The sequence below is a fragment of the Canis aureus genome, chromosome 16 (assembly GCF_053574225.1).
Source record: "Canis aureus isolate CA01 chromosome 16, VMU_Caureus_v.1.0, whole genome shotgun sequence".
NCBI classification, from domain to species: Eukaryota; Metazoa; Chordata; class Mammalia; order Carnivora; family Canidae; genus Canis; species Canis aureus.
Window position 1 is genome coordinate 58,055,514 of NC_135626.1, and position 14,007 is coordinate 58,069,520.

At 44.0% G+C, this 14,007-nt stretch overlaps 1 protein-coding gene and 1 long non-coding RNA gene across 6 annotated transcripts in view; one reads left to right on the forward strand and one right to left on the reverse strand.

The window, feature by feature from the left end:
• NUP85 (nucleoporin 85) overlaps nucleotides 1-14,007 on the forward strand; it is a 47,413-nt gene that overhangs the window by 916 nt on the left and 32,490 nt on the right. Inside the window, exon 2 of one of the 5 annotated variants that reach the window (XM_077854189.1) lies at nucleotides 3,501-3,617. Coding sequence is in view for 4 of the 5 variants with exons in the window: in XM_077854191.1 (XP_077710317.1) it covers nucleotides 11,785-11,817 (33 nt within the window). In the remaining variant the exon portion in view is untranslated. Of the gene's footprint in view, nucleotides 1-3,500; nucleotides 3,618-11,509; nucleotides 11,818-14,007 lie in introns of those variants that run through there. The other 4 variants (XM_077854191.1, XM_077854190.1, XM_077854188.1 and 1 more) reach the window with 4 other exon arrangements.
• LOC144287012 (uncharacterized) lies at nucleotides 357-12,075 on the reverse strand. The gene is made up of 2 exons (XR_013354937.1): nucleotides 10,902-12,075; nucleotides 357-663 (listed from the first exon to the last, which is right to left on the reverse strand). It is a non-coding gene; the product is annotated as an uncharacterized LOC144287012 (long non-coding RNA).

Here is a 14,007-nt window from a genome sequence, read left to right on the forward strand (position 1 = left end):
ATCCTTTTCTCTTATCCTCTCTTGGGAGGATTTTACCCACGTTCTACTACACCTATAGCTAATGATTCTCAAATATGTATTTATAAACTAGATCTTGCGGTAGCTTCCAACCCACAAATCCAACTGACCTGTGAACACCTCCACTTGGATGTCCCAGAGGCACCTCAAACTCAGCATATCCCAACCAAAATTCCTTTCACCCTCCGGGACATGCCCTTCTCCTTTGAGTTCTTGGTTCACCCAATGGCACACCATTACAACTGTTGCTCCTCCAAGCCAGAGAGCCAGGGGACATCCTGACTCCCTATTCTTCATCCTTGCCCCTCCACATGGAATGGATCTTTGAGTCTTATCTCTTCTTTTTAAAAATATGTTATTTATTCATGAGAGACAGAGACACAGAAACAGAGACACAGGCAGAGGGAAAAGCAGGCTCCATGCACGGAGCCCGTCGCGGGACTCGATCCCAGGTCTCCAGGATCACGCCCTGGGCTGAAGGCGGTGCTAAACTGCTGAGCCACCCGGGCTGCCAGAGTCTTGTCTCTTCCACCTTCTAAACGCCTACCAAATCTAGCTACTTCTCTTCAGCCTCTGGTTTCTGGGCTAGTCTGCATTTGCTGGGCTTCCAGATGATCCTTCATGGGGAAGAGGAGGCTTAAGAACCTAGATGTAAGACAAGCCAACAAAGGCAGATTGATTGGGGGAAGCCTGAATTCAAGTCAGCTTACCCCAAGTCTACTGCAATAGCCTTCTGTTTTGTTGGTGTTTTTGTAAGGTATGTCTCTCTTGTGCCTGTATATTTGAGTGGATCAGAATCATCTGGGGTACCATTTTTTTGTTTGTTTTGTTTTAAGCAACCTCTACTCCCAACATGGGGCTTGAATTCAACTCCTTGAGATGAAGAGTTGCATACTCTACCAACTGAGCCAGATGGACACCCCTAGGGTACCAGTTTAAATACATATTCCTCAAAATTAAAATAAAATAAATGCATATTCTTGGGCAGTGTGGCTCTGGAATCCCCCGTTTTTAACAAGCTTCCCTGGTGATTCTGCTGCACCCTGGTCTGAGAACCACAAACCATTCTAAAGTAAAAACAAAAGAAAAAGTTTCTACCACTCCTAGGTTCAGTGGCAATCCTCTGCCTTAAAGGGTAAAGTCCAAAATTCTAAATAGACCTACAGAGCTCTTTGAGAGCTAATCCAGGCGAACCATTCTAGCACTTTCTCATCATTTCCTCCTGGAAGTCTCTGCTTCAGTCATATTCAATTACTTGGGGTTCCTGAATGTGCCTGCTCTCCATCAACTCTAAGCTTTTGTCACTGTAGGACTCAAAGATTCAATGAATAGGTAAACTGAAGCTATGACTATGTGTAAGGTCCTATGCTAAGCATTGGGCAAAGTCCCTGACTCAAATAACATAATCAGGTTGGGGTGGGTAGGAAATACACAAGAAGTGAAAGGGGAAGAGAACCAACTGCCAGGCGGCAGTCGCTGAGTGGGGATTTATTAATATTAGCTCATTTTCTCCTTACACAAACCCTTCCAAGTAAGTGTAGTATTTATTTGCTACCGAAGGCCAGAGGAGTTAAGTAACTTGCCCAATACCACACAGCTGGCAAGTAGTGTTGATTGAACTTCTGTATGCCAGGGAATGAACATGCTGTGCCAGGTACCATAGAGAAAGAAAAATGGTATCCTTGCTCTCCTGAACCTATGTCTTCTGTTGCCATTACATATCCTCCTAGCCTAATAAGATGGGAAAACCATCAAAATGGAATATATCATGTTAAACTTACCCTTATTAATATAGGAGGGCCTCCAAAAATCAAATGGTTGTTTAGTCATTAGTATTTGGGTGACAGGTGTGTCTTACAATATCCTTCCTCTCCAAAATTATGCTAAATTACAAAATCACCTCCAGGCAAAGGAGGAGATCCTATTAAAAAGTAGTTAAGCATATTCAAATGTGTGAGCAATATATATTCCAATGGCAGAGTGGAATTCTGTGAACTGAACCTAGGGAATCTACTAAAGTTGTATAGTGAGAATCTCTTTCCAATTTCCAGCAGGGGGAAATGTGAGAAGATAGAAACTTTCCAACATAAAGTTTCTCCCTCCATCATTTTTATAGAGGTGGGAAAGAGGGTGGCTGTGCTCTGGAAAAGAGTGCTTTAGAGTGAGAAAATAAAAGGGGTAGTAGATACAGAAAAGAACAATGGTCGGTGTTCATTGAGTGATTATTACCTGGGGATTCAGTGCTAAGTCCTTGACCCTCACAAAACCTCTATTATTGTCCCTATTTTACAGATGAAGAAAATGAGACATAGAAAGGTTGGGCAAGGGCAGCCTGGGTGGCTCAGCAGTTTAGCGCCACCTTTGGCCCAGGGCGTGATCCTGGAGACCCTGGATGAGTCCCACATCAGGCTCCCTGCATGGAGCCAGCTTCTCTCTCTGCCTGCCTCTACCTCTCTGTGTGTGTCTCTTATGAATAAATAAGTAAAATCTTTGGGGATCCCTGGGTGGCTTAGCGGTTTAGCGCCGCCTGCAGCCCAGGGCATGATCCTGGAGACCCAGGATCGAATCCCATGTCAGGCTTCCTGCATGGAGCCTGTCTCTCTCTCTCTCTCAAATAAATAAATCTTTTTTTTAATATATTTTTTAAGTCTTTATTTATTTATTCTTAGAGATGCAGAGAGAGAGAGAGAGGCAGAGACACAGGCAGAGGGAGAAGCAGGCTCCATGCAGGGAGCCTGACGTGGGACTCGATCCCAGGACTCCAGGATCACGCCCCGGGCTGCAGGCGGCGCTAAACCGCTGCGCCACCGGGGCCTCCCCTCAAATAAATAAATCTTAAATAAATAAATAAACTTAAAAAAAAAGTAAAATCTTTAAAGAAAAAAGAAGAAAGTCTGGGCAACTTGGTCACCCCGCTTGAAATCGAAGAGCCAGGGATGCCTGGGTGATTCAGTGGTTAAGCATCTGCTTTCAGCTCAGGGCGTGATTCCAGAGTTCTGGGATCGAGTCCCACATCGGGCTCCCTGCATGGAGCCTGCTTCTCCCTCTGCCTGTGTCTCTACCTCTCTGTCTCTCATAAATAAATAAAATCTTAAAAAAAAAAAAAAAGGAAGAGCCAGAATCCTGTTGAACTCGGCTTTCCTTTTTTTTTTTTTTTAAAGATTTTATTTATTCATTCATGAGAGACACAGAGAGAAGGTAGAGACATAGGCAGGCTCCTTGCAGAGATCCTGATGTGGGACTCGACCCCAGAACTCTGGAATCACACCCTGGGTCAAAGGCAGACAGACGCTCAACCACTGAGCCACCCAGGCAGCCCAAACTTGGGCTTTCCAACTCAGAACCCAATGCTTAGTTACTGTAGGACTGCATATAGATCCCTATGGAAGGAAGAGAGAAAACAAGCAGAAAAAAAATCGTAGAATAGTGCCAGGAGCACCAGTTGTTTTGACTTAAATTTTTGCTTGACTGTCTCTCACCAGAATGAAAGTTCCATGAAAGCAGAGACCTGTCTGTCTCATTTGCAGTTTTATCTACAACACCTTGGGCCCTTCCTGGATCCTGAAGGATGAGAGAAGTGGTGAGAAGGGAATCCTGTGGTGAGCGTTTTTACCATTATGAGTTGAGTAGGGGGTGCCTGGGTGGCTCAGCTGGTTAAGCATCTGCTTTTGGCTCAGGTCCTGGGATCCAGCTTCCCACTCCCCCCCCCCCCCCCCCCCCCCCCCCCCCCGCCCTGGGATGAAGCCCCGTGCCTGACTCCCTGCTCAGTGGGGAGTCTGCTTCTTTCCCGCCCCTCCTTCTCCCCATGCTCATTCTCTCTCTCTCACAAAAATAAATAAAATCTTTAAAAAAAAAAAAAAAAGGAGTTAGGTAGGAACTTGGACAAGAAAGGCCTCATTCCTCTAGAAATCTAATTTAGGGCAGCCCCAGTGGCGCAGCGGTTTAGCGCCGCCTGCAGCCCGGGGCATGATCCTGGAGACCCTGGATCGAGTCCCATGTCGGGCTCTCAGCATGGAGCCTACTTCTCCCTCTGCCTCTGTCTCTCTCTCTCTCTCTCTCTCTCTCTGTGTCTCTATGAATAAATAAATAAAATCTTAAAAAAAAGGAAATCTAATTAAATATCAATAATTGGTATAAGAGGGTAAGTAAGGGTAGGGCGGACCTGCCAGAAGGTACTCCTCAGGGCCAGCTGCCAAAGATAAAACAATATTCCTACAAGGGGTAAGAAAACAAGAATCACAGAGTCTTGTTTAGAGCTTTAAGTCTTTGCCAAAAACCCTAAGAAACACATAACTGAATTTATAGCACTGACAACTAAAACGTGGTTTATAACATCAAATTTCCTTCACATTCTAACAAAGGTTAGTTGAGTACTTGAGCTATCTCTGTGAACACTGCAGGAACACTGAATACTGAATGCCTAAATACTACAGGAAATCTGGAGGCAGAATGGTGATATTATAGAAAACTTCCAACTTTCTATCTTTGCGTCACGGCAAAGATGGGACTTAAGATAGTGCCAACAGTCAAAGCCAAGAACCTGCTATATTGCACTTTAAATGTGTCAGCTGGGGTATAACTGTAGGGAAATATTGTCCCACTTCACAATATCATATATCACTGTCTAGTAATATACATATTGCACACACATAACTCAGAGGATGGCCCTGTAAGTTTTTTGAGGGTAGTTGTCATTGCTATTCACTTTTGTAGTCTCAGCAAGTAACAAAGTCCTGAGAACCAGTGATCGATACATGGTTATTGACATAGTGATGGTAACAGTATTTTGTCATGAGAATACTAAAAATGCCTACATTGGGTTTCCTGAATGCAATTTTTACACTGGAATGACAATTTCTTCTAATTCCATTAACATTCCAGTCCTCCTCTGTCCATTACTGAATTCAAGTAGGGCCCAGTGACTGGAGACTATTTCATAAAATGAACAGAAACAAATCGAGCAAGGCTTGTATTTTGCAGTCGTGCCAGATATAGGTGATACCTATACTTTTCAAGCTCCTTTTTAAAAAAAAAAAAAAAGACTCTATTTATTCATGAGAGACACACAGAGAGAGGCAGAGTGAGAAGCAGGCTCCATGCAGGGAGCCTGATGTGGGACTCGATCCTGGGTCTGGGACCATGCTCTAAGCCGAAGGCAAAAGGTCAACCACTGAGCCACCAGGCGTCCCTTCCAGCTCCTTTTTGTGATTGATCACTCTCACCCTGAGGTAGAGAAGAGAGCTGAAAGAATGGTTCTCAAAGGGTGGTTGCTTGGGCAACAATATCACCTATATTTGTGAATTTAGTAGAAGTGCAAATACCTGGGTGCCACCCTAGACCTATTGAGAAAGCAGCTCTGGTAATGGAGAGGACAAGTCAGTGATTGAACAAGCACTCTAGGTAATTCTGACTCTCACTGAAATTTAAGAGCCACAAGGCTAGAGCAGCTTTTATTCCTCCAATAGTTAGTCACATTTATGATTTTGTTTCTCAACTTGAAGTCCTCTGTGGTCAGGTATTATTGGGGCTATAAAGCAAATTTTCACAAACAAGACCTTATTCGTATATGTGTACATATGTATGTATCAATATATGTATATATGTACATATTTAAAACATGTATCAGGAAAGGATTTTTATTTTTTTAATTTAATTTTTAATTTTTTAAAGATGTTATTTATTTATTGATGAGACACACACAGAGAGAGAAGCAGAGACACAGGCAGAGAGAGAGGCAGGCTCCATGCAGGGAGCCTGATGTGGGACTCAATCCCGGGATTCCAGGATCACGCCCTGGGTTGAAGGCAGGTGCTAAACCGCTGAGCCACCCAGGAATCCCTAATTTTTATTTTTTTTTATTTAATTGTTTTTTTAAGTAGGGTCCACACCCAGGGTGGAGCCGAATGAGGGGCTTGACTTTAGAAACTTGAGCTCAAGACCAGGGCTGAAGTCAAGAGTCAGATGCTCAACTGACAGTCACCCAAGTGCCCCAGAGAATTATTTTTATTTTTATTTATTTATTAAATTTTTTTAAATAAAGATTTTATTTATTTATTCATGATAGATATAGAGAGAGGCAGAGACAAAGGCAGAGGGAGAAGCAGGCTCCATGCCGGGAGCCTGATGCGGGGACTCGATCCCAGGACTCCAGGATCGCACTCTGGGCCAAAGGCAGGTGCCAAACCGCTGAGCCACCCAGGGATCCCTATTTTTATTTATTTTTAAGGATTTTATTTATTCGTGAAAAACATAGAAAAAGTCAGAGACACAGGCAGAGTGAGAAGCAGGCTCCATCCAGGGTGCCCGATGTGGGGCTGGATACCCGGTCAGGATCACGCCCTGGGCTGAAGGCAGTGCTAAACTGCTGAGCCACCGAGCTGCCCCTGGGAATTATCTTTAAAGAGCAAAAATTGGGATCCTTGGGTGGCGCAGCAGTTTAGCGCCTGCCTTTGGCCCAGGGCGCAATCCTGGAGACCCGGGATCGAGTCCCACGTCAGGCTCCTGGTGCATGGAGCCTGCTTGTGTCTCTGCCTCTCTCTCTCTCTCTCTGTGACTACCATTAAAAAAAAAAAAAAAAAAAAAAAAATTAAAGAGCAAAAATTTAGGGGCTGACTCAGTCGGTAGAGCATGGAACTCATCTTGGGGTTGTGGGTTCAAGCCCTCCACAAGGCCTATCTCAGGACTCAGAGATCATGACCTGAACCGAAATCAAGAGTCTAGTGCTTAACTGACTTGCCTCCCAGGTGCTCCTTATCTCAATTTTAATTTGGTCTTTATCCACATGTAAATATCTTCATGATTGTAGAAATACTAATTGTAGAAAATTTTTTGGTCTACTTTGGAATTTAAAATCATCTGGTAAACATGCTAAATGATGACTTTTTCTTTTTTTTTAATTTTAATTTTAATTCCAGGTAGTTAACATACGGTGTTATATTAGATTCAGGTGTACAATATAGTAATTCAACAGTTCCCTATAAGAGATGACTTTTTTTGATGATTAGTTAATAATACTCCACTAGTTTTTTTTTTTTTTTTAAGATTTTGTTTTTTGGGTGCCTGGGTGAGTCAGTTAAGTGTCTACCTTTGGCTCAGGTCATGATCCCAGGGCCTCAGGATTGAGACACATGTCAGGGTCCCTGCTCAGCCTGATGGAGCCTTGATTCTCCCATTTTCCTCTGCCTCCTCCCCCGTGCTCATTCTCTTTTATTCTCTCAAATAAATAAATTAAATCTTTAAAAAAATATTTTATTTTTAAGTAATTCCTACAATGTGGGGCTCATACTCATGACCCTGAGACCAAGAGTCATATGCTCTACCCACTGAGCCTACCAGGCACCCTTCTCTGCTAGTCTTTTGTTCTACATAAATATTGATAGATACCTTTTATTTTTTACACAATTTTACTTTTATCTTTATAAAATTTTGCTACAATTACAATTACCTTTTAATGAATTCATAAGCCTTTTGTAACTGTGAGACAGACTACTTCCTGTTTTTTTTTTTTGGTCATTATTCAAAATGTCCTTCTTGAATACTTCCTAGAAGTACAATTATGGGGACAAAAAAGGTGAACATATTAAAATATCTTTAGACTTTTTTTTTTTTAAGCTGGCTTTTATTTTTTTATGATAGTCACAGAGAGAGAGAGAGAGAGAGAGAGGCAGAGACCTAGGCAGAGGGAGAAGCAGGCTCCAGGCACCAGGAGCCCGACGTGGGACTCGATCCTGGGTCTCCAGGATCACGCCCCCGGCCAAAGGCAGGCGCTAAACCGCTGTGCCACCCAGGGATCCCTAGACTTTTTTTTTTTAAGATTTTATTTATTTATTCATGAGACAGAGAGAGAGAGAGAGGCAGAGACACAGGCAGAGGGAGAAGCAGGCCCTATGCAGGGAGCCTGACGTGGGACTCGATCCCGGACCTCCAGGATCATGCCCCGGGCTGCCAACTTTATAGACTTTTCCATGTTGTTCATAGTTCTTCCAAATAACTGAACAATTTCATAGCTATTATATTTACTTAGTTGTTCCTCTAGGGTTGAAGATCTATACCAGCAATTCTTAGCAGCAGTGATTTTGTCCACTAGGGAACATTGGGGATATCTAGAGACATTTGCAGTTGTCACAATTGTTGAGAGGTATCATTAGCATCTAATGGGTAGAAGCCAGGAATTTTGCTCAACTTCTTGCAGCGCATAGGACAGCCCTCACAACATAGAATTTTACTGTCCAAAATGCCAGTAGTGTGGAGGTTGATTTTTTTTTTTTTTAAGATTTTATTGGGCCTGGCTGGCTCAGTCAGCAGAGCATGCAAGTCTTGATCTCAGGAGTTGTGAGTTCGAGCCCCACGTTGGGTGTAGAGATTTCTTAAATAAAAGCTTTTATTTATTTATTTTTAATAAAGATTTTATTTATTTATCCATGAGAGACACAGAGACATAGGTAGAGGGAGAAGCAGGCTCCATGCAGGGAGCCCAGCCTGATGCAGGACTGGATCCTGGGACTCCAGGATCACGCCCTAGGCCCAAGGCAGGCGCTAAACCGCTGAGCCGCCCAGGGATCCCCAGGCTTTTTTTTTTTTTTTTTTTTTTATGATAGTCACAGAGAGAGAGAGAGAGAGAGAGAGGCAGAGGGAGAAGCAGGCTCCATGCACCGGGAGCCCGACGTGGGATTCGATCCCGGGTCTCCAGGATCGCGCCCTGGGCCAAAGGCAGGCACCAAACCGCTGCGCCACCCAGGCGTTCCTGAGAATGATTCTTAGTTTGACTTTGGAGTGACTGAAAATGATTTTTAGTTGGACTTTTGTACAATAAGTATGTTTTGTTTTAGGAGATTTTGATTCCAGAAATATTTTATTGTCTTCCTTGGGTTCTGATATATCTCAGGTTGAAGTTTCTCTTGCATAAATGAGACTCTTCAGTCTAGATACAGGAATTTAGGAGTTAAACCAAGGAATATAAGGAAAGGAGGAGCCTGAGAAGGATGAAGACATAAAGATTTGTATACTGATTGTTTTTCCAAAAGTATTCATTTATGATTATATGTAAGAAAAAGAGAATATGTAAACTATGTAATTAAACCTCATTCTTGGAAGCACATTGAGAGGGGCTAGGAGGAAGAAAAAGATCCATAGATAGAATAACTTTTTGCTCTTAGGCTAAAATATGTTTCCAATACTTTCCCCCAGTATTATCTAGCTCTACGTCAGACAATTTCAGTGCCTGTTATTTTCAAATGAGAGTTGACTTTTTACTTTTTTAATCTTTAAGTAATCTCTATACTCAACATGAGGGTGAACTCACAACCTCAAGATCAAGAGTCATATGCTCTACCGACGGAGCCAGCCAAGCACCCTTTCAAATGGCAATCTTAAAATATGAAGAAACTGTAGTACTAAAATTCTCCAAGGTCTTTTGTCATTCAAATAGTTTTTTTTTTTTTTTCCCCCTCAGGTCTCTCTTTGAGAAAGGTGTCTTTCTTTTTGGTCTTTTATCCTATTATTTTTTTCTTTCTCCTCATCCTACTCCCTAGAATAATTTTTTCTGAAGGAAATTAGGCATGATTTCTATCAATGTCTTATTAAGTCTGACTTTTAACTTCTGCTGCTGGGAGAATTTTGAATAGCCAGAGCAGATACGGTAACCAATTTTTTTTTTTTAAGATTTTATTTATTCATTCATGAGACCTAGAGAGAGGCAGAGACACAGGCAGAGGGAGAAGCAGGCTCCATGCAGGGAGCCCGATGTGGGACTTGATCCCTGGTCTCCAGGATCCCACCCTGGGCTGAAGGCGGCGCCAAACCGCTGAGCCACTGGGGCTGCCCTCAGTTTTTAAATTTTTTTTTTTTTTTTTTTAATTTATGATAGTCACAGGGAGAGAGAGAGAGAGAGAGAGAGGCAGAGACATAGGCAGAGGGAGAAGCAGGCTCCATGCACCAGGAGCCCGATGTGGGATTCGATCCCGGGTCTCCAGGATCGCGCCCTAGGCCAAAGGCAGGCGCTAAACCGCTGCGCCACCCAGGGATCCCTGCCCTCAGTTTTTAAAACTGATTTGCTATTGAATGTTTACTTTTCATTTTTAAAAATATTTAATTATTATCATTTTTAATTTTTATTTTTTTGGGGGGAGAGAGAGAGGGAGAGACTGAGCATGGTAGGGGAGGCAGAGGAAGAGGGAGAGAGAATCTTAAGCAGGCTCCATGCTAAGTGCAGAGCCCAACGTAGGGCTTGATCTTCCGATCCTGACATTATGACCTGACCAAAATCAAGAGTCTGACACTTAACCCATTTTGCCACCCAGGGGCCTCAATATTTGATTTTTAAGTAATCTCGACACCCAGTGTGATCAAGAGTCACATGTTAAAAAATAAAAAAAAATAAAAAAATAAAGAGCTGCAGGCTTTACTGACAGAGTCAGCCAGGCACCCCCTTGAATGTTCATTTTACTTTTCAGAAAATATTAGGCCTCTTTTTACTCCCAGGAAATGGACATGAATGCTTTTCTCAGACATCATACCCACAGCACTGATGTTAGAAACACTCAAATCAGTGTAACTCTGTGAAACATTTGGAAAATGCATCAAGACATAGTAGGTAGAACTGTGGAATTTTGTGCAAAACTACATTAAAGTTCATCCTATGGATAGCTGTCTTCAGAGACCGGGATTTTCTTTTTCCTTTGCTTAATCTGTACCTCAATATAATAAACTATCTGGGTGACAGTGTTTTTCCCAACCACTCCAAGTCGTCTTTTTCTTCCAATTCAAATAGGCCGCTTAGAAGAACCTCCGGGAAGGGAGCGTTTTAGAATTATGTCTTGTTTTCAGATCAAATTTCTAAGTTAAAGCAGCTGCCACATCTTCAGGCAGTTTTTCCTAAGACTTACCTTTAAATTTGGATTTATCTTCAATTCGATCAAAAAGTCGCTTATTTGGGAATTTAGAACCAGTCCTATTTTCTTCCCTGTGTACGTATTTGCTAATACGGTATTCACAAAATCAATCACTCCTTTAAACAACCGGGACACTTCTGAGTTTTCCATAACAAAGGTCTGGGATTCCGTGGTTTGAGTGTCCTTTTCTCCTTTGCTTTGGTGAGATAACAAACCAGTATTTGTATTTCATTAAGCCCAGCTGTCTCCATTTCACAGTTGTTTCGGCCGCATCAATTTTGTACGCGTGCTTTCGAGCGTTTTAGGGCGGGAGTGGCGACGACCGCCTGGATGCACAAGCCCAGTGGGCCGACGGGGATTGGGCAAGGACCGGATACCGTTGAGAGAAGCAGCTGCGCCGAACTTGCAGACCAGACAGGAACGAGAAGAGCTAGAGTCAGGCGACGCCATGGGCTCGCTCACTCGGGAGCCAGGCACTGCACTCGCCTCCGGCCCCAGAGCAGCCGACTCAGCTCGCGCAGGCGCAGTCGCAGTCGCTCCGCGGCTCCCGCCGTCTCCGGGGGCCTTTACCCCGGCCGGTGCCGGGCTGCCCGCGGCGGCGCCTGACCTGGCCGAAGGTTACTGTGAGGACCGGCTACCCCGGCGCTGTTTTCCCTGTCGTGTTGTCGCCCGCCATGAAGGAGGGGCACGTGTAGAGTGTCGCGGAGGGAGGATCGTGGCCGAGAGGAGGGGCCCCTGCCGCGCCGGGGGTTTGGGCCTGCAGGCAGTGCGGGAGGCGCCCGAGAGGGGGTCCTCTCTCGCAGCCGGCTGTGAGCGGGAGGCCTGAGCCGGGAGCTTCGGCGGCCGAGCTCGTTCCAGGCTGCTGAGGCGAGGCGCAATGGAGGAACTCGACGGCGAGCCTACCGTCACGGTAAGGGCGCCTCGCACCGGCCTCGTCTTCGCGGTGTGAGGGTTGTGTCTGCTTCCACCTCCCGCGAGGCTCCCGGCCTCCTCCCTCAGCTTCGCTGCCACAGTTCGGAGGTCCCATTAGCTAGGTGCTCGTGTTTGGGTCGCAGTGGTCGCTGTTTCCCCACATTTTCGTTTACTCAGAAATGCCTGGCTCGGAGGCCTCGCTCCCTCACCCTTTCGTGTCTTCCTGACTTTCCCATCCCACTTCCCTCGCTTTTCCTATTGGACTAGCGCTCTAGTGAGCGGGCACCGACCGAGCAGAGGAACTGGGGCTTTTTTTCTTCCGCAGAACTAAGCTTCGCATCTCAATACCGTGAGCTTGGCTTCTGCCTCTTGTGCCGTGCTGGCCAGGGTTTACTAAAAGTTTTTATTCACTTCGGAAGATTTCTTGTTCTTCTTGTTCTGTTCGCTTTTAGTTCTGTCTGGACTTTAAGAAGAGTGTCAAATGTGAATGATCTATGATTTTCTTTAAACATTTTATTTATTCATGAGAGGCAAAGAGAGGCAGAGACCCAGGCAGGGGGAGAAGCAGGCTCCGTGCAGGGAGCCCCATGAGGGATTCGATCCCAGGACCCCAGGACCACGCCCTCGGCTGAAGGCAGGAGCTAAACCACTGAGCCACTCAGGGATCCCTAATTTATAATGTTTGAAAAGAGATTCGTGGCTTTTTCAATAGGAGATACCTACCATTCTGGAACACACTTTCTTTTTCTCTCAGGTTTATCTCCTCATTTTTCAGATTCAAAAACCAGCACCCTCTTTCTCAAGAAAGCCTTCCCCCTACCTCCCTGACTAGGTCAAATATTAGTCCGTTATTGACTTGTTCTGCACCTCTTAGCTCTTGGTCAGTTATAAGCCTCACTAAATTGCAGGTTGTCTGATCTTGTATTTTTGCTTTTTAGAAGGTTGAGTTGCCTGCAGTTTTCAGCGAAAGCCGTCAGGTGGCAAAAGGGTGTCTGACAAAAACCAAAGATTAAAGGTGGGGGTCGTTTCAAAGCTAACTGGACAAAAGGAGACACGAGATCATAAATAGCAGTTAACTTGGGTTGTTGTTACTCTATAAAACTTACTGCTGTTAAGTGTTAAATTTTTAAGACCTATATAAAGTACTTTATTACATATCAAGGGCTATGTCAGTGTCAGTTGGAAGAAAAATCAGAATATCAGAATCACTGGAACGTTTTCAGACTATGTGTCATCTTGCCTTTCTCTCCTCCACTTATGTCAGAATCTTTGGATGGGGGCACTTTTCCAGTAACCTGCACAATCCTGGGGAGCCACTACGTTAATATTGAGCCATGATAATTAGCTATGCTTTACAAATTAAATGAAGATGATCTAAGCTTTTTTTTTTTTTTTTAAGATTTTATTCATTTAAAAGCAAAAGATTTTATTTCAGAGAGCACAAGCAGGTAAAGGAGCAGAGAGAGAGAGAAGGGGGTGGGGAGGGAGGGGGGGAGGGAGGGAAAAAGAAGCAAGCTCCCCACAGAGCAGGGAGCCTGACACAGGGCTTGATCTTAGGATCCTGAAAACATGATCTGAGCCAAAAGCAGACAGTTAATGGACTGAGCCACTCAGGTGCCCCAATCTAAATTTATTTTTTAACACCAGTAGTGATGATGGACTTGTGATAGCTCAGATCCACACTGGTGTTAAGGAGACCAGATAGGAAACAGGCCTGGGCGGAAGGTGGCACTAAACTGCTGAGCCACCCGGGCTACCCTATTTATTATTTTTTAAAGATTTTATTTATTTATTCATGAGAGACACAGAGAGGCAGAGACCCAGGCAGAGGGAGAAGCAGGCTCCCTGTGGGGAGCCCGATGAGGGACTCCATCCCGGGACTCCAGGATCACGACCTGGGCTGAAGGCAGATGCCCAACCGTTGAGCCACCTAGGCATCCCACGTACCATATTTTTAAAAATAATGAATTGTAAGACTTCTTTTTATATTCTATATATCAAATACGTGTTTTATCCCAGTCTGTGGCTTCCCTTTTCGTTTTCTTAATTCTATCTTTTTAACAGCAAAAGTTTAATTTTGATGTCCCGAATTATAAGTTGTTCTGTAGTTTGTGCTTTTTTGTGTCCTATCTTTTCTTTAAGATCAAAAAGGTTTTCTACTGTGCTTTTCCAATTTTACAGATTTTAC